The sequence below is a fragment of the Pygoscelis adeliae genome, unplaced genomic scaffold, assembly GCF_000699105.1.
Source record: "Pygoscelis adeliae isolate BGI_AS28 unplaced genomic scaffold, ASM69910v1 Scaffold365, whole genome shotgun sequence".
NCBI lineage: Eukaryota > Metazoa > Chordata > Aves > Sphenisciformes > Spheniscidae > Pygoscelis > Pygoscelis adeliae.
The window spans coordinates 249,629-256,851 of NW_008824783.1; the positions used below are offsets into that span (position 1 = coordinate 249,629).

A 7,223-nucleotide genomic window follows, 5' to 3' on the forward strand; every position below is an offset into this window, starting at 1 on the left:
GTAGGGAGACGTGGATATCATAAGTGGATAACAAGCAGGACTATGTGTTGTTCTTTAACATCTTGCCCTTTTATTGTGCTGAATTATGAGGAGAGAGAAGGGTAAGTGGACTTGTACTTCACACTGGGGTCCTGCCTTCTTCTGAGGCAGAAGGGCCCTTACACTGAATTAATTCTGCAGAGGGTCCTGTAGTGAAATGAGCCCACAGGAGAAGCAGCTAATGCAATTCCTATTAGAAAAAAAAAATCAAGCATGTGCTTTAACTAGTCCTTGTTTTTTATAAGACCAGTGCTGGTATTAGCCAACTGTTGGGCTGAGTATAAGTGAGACCCCAAAATCTCAGTGATCTTTATCAGTGGAAGAGGGATTTTTTGCACCTGAGAGGTAAGGTCCAGATGAAGAGCATGGGGATGTTAGAATCCAGTCAGTGCCTTCCGTCTCTCTGTTATTAAAAGATATTTCTGTTCTTCTGCTAGTCTATGAAGAGATATCCCTGTCGACAGTGTGAACGCTCATTTAATGCCTCCAACAGTCTGCGTAGACACATCCGCAATAATCACGACACAGCAAAGAAAGTTTATACTTGCTGGTACGTACTGAATGCCACTTTTCAAATTTGTTTTCAACAACAGGCTAATCTTTCGAGTTTGGAAGCCCTTTGTAATAGATCATGTCTGCTCCTATCTACTCCAGGCTATAAGTTACTGAGGGAGAGTGAGAAGAAGAATATGTTAAACATGAGAGACTTGGTGGCTAAAATAAGTCCTTGCTTTTGACTGCACAATGCCCTTTGGAAACTTAGGGTAAGGTTTGATTTGAGATCTGCAGGTGCAAAATGAGAATTATATTGCGCACCCTTGTGGAACAGCGAGTAAAATATTGGGCCAATCTTTCGCTGCTTCGTGGTTGGTGTAGTCATGCATCACTCCTGTGCCTTCCCCATGAAAAAATGGTACAAAAAGTGTGTAAAATCCTGATGAACCAGGGCACTAGATCTTGCCACCACTTTACACAGGCAGAACTGACTGCACAAGCTGCAGGGCAATGGAGAATTAAGCTTGCTGGATTTGCTTGGGAAGACGCACCTCAAAGTTGGAAAATGGATTTGGAGACTTCAGACGAGCTATGTAAATCAGCAGTGAATGAAAATCGTTGCTGGTGAACATATTTTAACTGTGAATACAGTCTCAGTTCAGGACAAAGCCCAGGGCTTACAAAACTGCCTCTACAACTTGCTGCGTTCTCATCTAGTGTTGCAGAATAAGTCGTATGTTGAGTGACCGTGCAGACTTGCTTCCTGTCTCATTCTGAGACATCCTTCTGAAACAGAATTAAAGCACATTGGTGTTGGAAGGGAAGTTCGCAGTGATGTAGGTTGGAGGATTTTTTTTTTTTTTTTAACTAAAATTTTGGTTTAATGCAAGTGTTTCTGAAGAGTGTGCTGTCACTTTATTGCACTTAAGTTACTAAAAGCCTGTCTTGAAGAGTACATCCCTCGTGTACTTTATTTCTTTGGACTGCCTAGAGAGCCACAATAGCTTTTAGTAAATGGATAAAGTATTGGCATCACCACTGGGGCCTGATAGGAATACATTCCTGATGCATTTTTCAGCCAGGATTTCTAAACTTTCCATTTCTTGTAACTGTGCTCTGGCTTGGAACCTCTGGAGAAGATGAAATGTTGGCTCCCAGTATGTTTCATTCTGCTTTAAGTTTGTGGGCTTATTCTGCTTTAAGTTTGTCTTTCGAGTTACGCGTGCCTGGTTTGTATAAATCTGTTCTCTCTGGATCAGTTGTTTTCAAAGTAGAGTGTATCAGAATCAAAATGAACATAAGGCCTAGCTGGGAAGAAGGATTGGTATAGAAATACCTGACAACCTGGGACGTGCCAGCCTCCTGTATGCGTTAGCTTGTACAGGCCCTGGAGTCCAGTTTTTCTACTACTCTTCAGAACGACGCAGTTGTGGATCCACAGCTTCACCCAAGGGTCCACGGTCATGCCGTATTTACAGCAGAGAAGGCACAGCTACAAATTCAAGTGAATTGCGGTTGTGTTTAATTCTCAAGCTTGTAGTTGCTCCTTCTCAAAATCTGTGGATGAAGTCTTAATTGGGCAGTGGTTGTGCTCTCTTTAATCATTGTAGTGGGAGACTTACTGAAACCACAGCACTCTTCAGATGAAACCTCTTCCTTGAAATACTTGTCCCAGCATCTCCAAAGGCTGCTCTTTGTTTGGATCTGAGGTCTTCTGTTCAGTCTCCCCTTTGATCCCTCTTAGTTTGTCCAGAGCACTGTTCTAAAAATCACCTCCCTGACTGCGCTGCTCGCAAATCCTCCCATCCCTTTGTACTCCTCCTCAGCTCCTTCCTGTGCTCAGTAAGGCATCATTTCTCTGCTGCTCCTTTTCTTTTTCCTTGGTTGCTGGTGTCCGTTTTCCTTCTTCCCACCAGGCAGCTTGTATCAGTCTCACCTGTTACTCCCTTCAGGGGTTTTGACGCCTTAACTTCGTGTCACCCTCTTCTCCTGGATTTCCATGTGAAGCACGAGTAAAATTTGTCATTGATCCGACAGTTGAGTATTTTTGTGACTCCAGCATGCCGTCTTGTAGGTGACCGCCCTCTGGCTTCTAACGTTTTAAGCTGTGATTTCCCCTTCTCCCCCTGCCCTGCTTAGGTCTCTGCCTTCTGTTAAATTTGTAGGGAGAAACCAGTGATGGAGGACTTGCTTGAACACCCTCCTGCCAAGCTTGTCACTGGAGTAATTCAGGTTAGGAAAGAATCTGTCCCTGCTCACACGAAAAGAATTCTAAATTAGGACAAACTGCAAAATATTCTGATGGTTTTTGTATTTTCTTTCATAATTCACTTGGCTGTTTTTATGAGAACTTGCTCTTATTTTCCAAAGCTTAAGTACAAACTGTCTGGAACGCTTGATTTTCAACATACTTATTTTTGATAAATACCACCTAATAACCTCTCATCTTTCCTCCAATGAGGGAGAAAAATTCCGTCATTATTAAATATTGATTTATCATCTAAGCAGTTCCTGTTAAAAAACAGAAGTATTCAATGAGCACGTCTGCCTTTTCACATCATTAGTGACTGTTGTTTAATTTCCGTCTAGTTACTGGAAGATCAGTAGGGATCTTCTTCTCTCCTTTTAAAAGATGTCTTTGTTGCCCAGAGACACTTCATCTCCTCTCTGTTGCTTTTCATCCCTTGCTGCCTACATTTCAACTGCAATTTGTGCATTTCGGAGAAGTCTGGTGTTACTTGCCTCATTGCTCGGGTCGATGCGTAGCTGGTGGACCTTCCCCGTGTCACGCTGGCAGGCAGCAGAAGAGTACAAAGTCAGTCCTGGGTTTCCCAGTTGCTAACGGAGACCTCTGTGTACTTCACCATGCTGCGGGGGGGTGGTTGATGCGTCTGCCAGACCTGGCACTTGCTTCCAGTAGGCCTCGGTCCTCCATGAGTGAAGGTTAACAGATGGCACATCCCCTTCACATCTCCGTTTGAAATGTCAACCATGGTCTCTGGCAGCCCTTGAACCCTACCAAGTTTTAACGTGAATAGTTACATGTAGACGATGCATTCATGAGTGCTTCTGCCTAGGTTATTCTTATCAAAGTTGGAAGTTCAGCGGCTCTGTAAGAATTTTAAGTGTGTTATGATACCCATGGTCTTGTGGATGGGATGCTGCACTGGTGCTTGGGCACGCTGCATGCAGAACCCGGTTGTGCTGCAGGCCTCCTCGGTGTAACACAAGTCATGAGGTCCCTGTGTGCGCAGGTCTCTCATCTGAGAGTTGTTCTTCTCCCATGCGTTTTCATCTTGATTATTCATCTTGTACTTGTGTAGCATGTATCACAGGGGACCTGATCTCCACTAGTCCCTGTATTTATTTAGCACTGTAAGACGTGCCCTACTTTCATTCTCATTCCTGATTACTGTCGTAAATTCTAAACTGTTCTAGATTTCTCTCAGGTGTAATGTTTTATTATTAAAATGATGATTTGCTGCGTATTTTGGTAATCTAATAGTACATTACTCACCAGTGTCTGTCTCCAATGACACCTATTGGTTTGGCACGTAACGAAGAGCTGTTTGGATGGAAACGAACAGCTGGGCATTTCCTCTAATAAATTTTCTTCCTTTTTGTATTTCCAAGGTACTGCACAGATGAAAATCAGACATTTCCTCAGCCGTTCATGCTGGAGAATCACATCAGCCTCATGCACGGCATCAAAAACCCAGACTTATCCCAGATGGCCAAAGCAAAAGCTCCAGAGAGAGACACAGCAGAAGTAACTGATATATTTTCATTGAAAAATAAATGTACCTGGCGAGTAGCTGTTCACTTGGGGTCGAGCCGCAGCCTTGCGGCAGTCAAGCCCTCTCGTCCTTACGGCAGATTTCCTTCCCCTCCTCTCAACTCCATCCAGTTTGCTTCTCTCTGGCAGTGTCGGGATCAGAACTGAAAGCGCAGCTGAGCTGCAGCAGCACCAGGGCAACGCATCTTGCATTTTTCAAGATATTCTTGAACGTGTGGCCCTGTGTTTTACTGTCCTTGTCTAAGTCTACTTTGTAACCAGGTCTAATGTAGGTTTGTTATTACCCTTGTTCTCCCCTGCCACTCTGTTCATGAGCCTGGTACATTTTTCCTCTTTCTCCCTTGTTTTTTCTGCTAGTGACAAAAGATTTCTGTTTTAAAATACTTATTAGATCTATGAGAACTGCATTCCTCCCAAGTAGGACTGTGTAACTTTTTTCAGCAAATGTAACTGTTCAACTAATTTTATTGCGGGTTGGTTTGGAGCGGAGGATTGGCTGATAGGGCTTCTTTGCTCCATTTCCTTTAAAAACAGACGTACGTTTTCCGTATCACTGCAATTTATCATTCGTCTGTACCCTAGCATTGACAGATCGCAGCCAAGACTGACTCCCCTCTGTATTTATGCCGTAAGGAAACCTGGGGTAACTCAAGAATTCACTTCCATGAGCCGGTGGCTGCTTCCCCCAAGCAGAGCCGACGTACCAGGGCACCCGGCTAAACGGGGGCGGGCGGTGGCTTCGCGTGGCTCCAGCTGGGTCTGCACAGACAAGCCGATAAGCTGTATCCTAAACAAAGACTGCTCAGTGCTGCTGGATAAGGAGATAACAAAATCACATGAAGGGGCATAGGCAAGCGAGCCATCCTCATGGGGGGAGAAGCGCGCTGCGGGATTATAAGACAGAGGGGATGAGTTAATGGGAGATGCCATGAAGAAAAAGCCTGAGGGGAGGGGAAAATGTTCAGAGTTAAATCTGAGAAGCATTGTCTGGGCTAATGACCGTCCCCGTGTCCCTCGGCTCTCCCTGCTCTGTGGGCTCCTCCTTCCCACACCAAGTTCACATTCTCTTTCCCCATCCCGTTTCTGCCCAGCCAACCCCTCCCGGATCTCCCATCTCACGTCGCAGGACAGCAGCTGAGATCCTGCATGTTGGGGTGAGGTGTTTGGGTACTGGCAGGAAAGGCAGTGCAGCAGGAGTCCCTAGGCACGGCTTCGTTTAGTTTGTATCAAAACACCGATGCATATTCACCCTCGGGTGTCTTCAGATACGCGTGTGGAATTTAGCACTTACTCTTCCGCGGGCTTGAACAATAAAGTAACTTTTGTATCTTATTTTTTTAAGGCAAAATCTCCAAAGAGGATGGCAATGGATGAGCTGGGTCAGGCAGAGACCGCTGCGGGTTCAGACGCGCCGCCAGCCAAAAAACTGAAAGCGCATTGGAAATGCGCTAAATGCGGATTTGCGACAGACATCAGTACTGAGTTTCAGGAACACATACCTCGGCACAAGACAGACAGCTCCACCTACCAGTGCTTGTTCTGCGGCTTGTGCTACACCTCTCACATCTCTCTGAACAGACACCTCTTCATTGTTCATAAAGTAAAAGATGAGGAAGAGGAAGAAGAAGAGGAGGAGGAGGAAGAGGAGGAAGAAGAGGAGGAGGAGGAGGAGGAGGAAGACGACGAAAGGCAGAAGTTAGAAAGGGAGATGAGCGAGAACGGACATGAGGGGTATAATGGCAGGATGAACACTACGGCGGAAGAAGAAAACCTGAAATGCAAAGAGTGCAGAAGTGACTCTGCTCTTTGCGAACACAGTCAGACGTGTGGCGTGGAGGGTCCCAATAGCACCTCGCAGAACAATCATTCAGTCTCTTAAGACTTAAAAACAAAAAAACCCTTTTGGTTGGTCGGGGGTTTTTTGTTGGGGGGTTTTTACTCAAAATACGGGGTGGGGATGGGGCGAATCTTTGAAATATTCTGTTGATTTCTTGGGATGGACATTGCTTTCCGTTAACTTCTATTTGTAAGGGAAATTTAAAAAAAGAAAAAAAAAAACAAACCTGCCATTGCATCCTAAGCACTAACTCTCTGCCAGACCGGAGAGGTGAAAAGGGAAAGCAGGGCGAGAATCCTCGCTGGAGCTTGTCCAACTCCTGAGGATCAAGGAGCACTTTCTGCAGCTGCAGTTTCCTTAAGATGAGCTCTCTTCCTTCGAGTGTGCACTGCCTCAGCCTCTGCCCGGAGCCCCGGCCTTGCCTTCCCTATCTCGCTTTCTTTCTCCTTCTATTTATGGCTTCTTTTTTCTCCTCCCATCCTGCCTTTGTTTTACTCATTTTAACTCATAACGCTGTCTCAGCAAAACACGCTTGTCAGGACCGTGCTGGCCGATCCGGGATCTTCTGCGTTACGCGGGACGGGTTCAAGCTGTAAGTTGTGCTGATTTTTCCTTAATTGCCCGAATAACAACCTTATTTTCCAAAAGGCAATTTAATGAAATGTCTTGGACCTGAATCATCCTGAAAGAGAATTTTGTAGCCCCCGTCTTCTTGGGTGAGCACGGCTCAAGGCCACGTGTCGCGTTAAGGAGGGCCTGGTGCCCCTCGGGGACTCGCTGGCTGCGTGTCGGTGGAGTTGCGCTGCTGGAAGCCGTCCCGGGGGTGGGGGCAGCCGGGCCCGGTGCTCGGTGGCTCCTCCCGGCGAGGAGCTCGGCTAGAGCCAGGCGGCAGGTTGGCACCATCCCCGGAAGGGGAAAACATCCCCTGGCCGTGGCGAGGAGCTCGGGCAGAGCCAGGCGGCAGGTTGGCACCATCCCCGGAAGGGGAAAACATCCCCTGGCCGTGGCGTCAGCTGGAGCGAAACCGTCCCGGCACCGCAGACGGCGTCGGCTGGG

At 46.5% G+C, this 7,223-nt stretch overlaps 1 protein-coding gene across 1 annotated transcript in view; it reads left to right on the top strand.

Moving 5' to 3' along the window:
- The window catches only part of ZNF592 (zinc finger protein 592), a 40,381-nt gene extending 33,486 nt beyond the window's left edge, over positions 1-6,895 (top strand). The window contains exons 7-9 of the mRNA XM_009323849.1: positions 477-589; positions 4,168-4,303; positions 5,673-6,895. Of these exons, the coding sequence (XP_009322124.1) occupies positions 477-589; positions 4,168-4,303; positions 5,673-6,209 (786 nt within the window). The 3' untranslated portion in view covers positions 6,210-6,895. The remainder of the gene's footprint in view (positions 1-476; positions 590-4,167; positions 4,304-5,672) is intronic.
- The last annotated feature ends 328 nt before the right edge of the window (positions 6,896-7,223 follow it).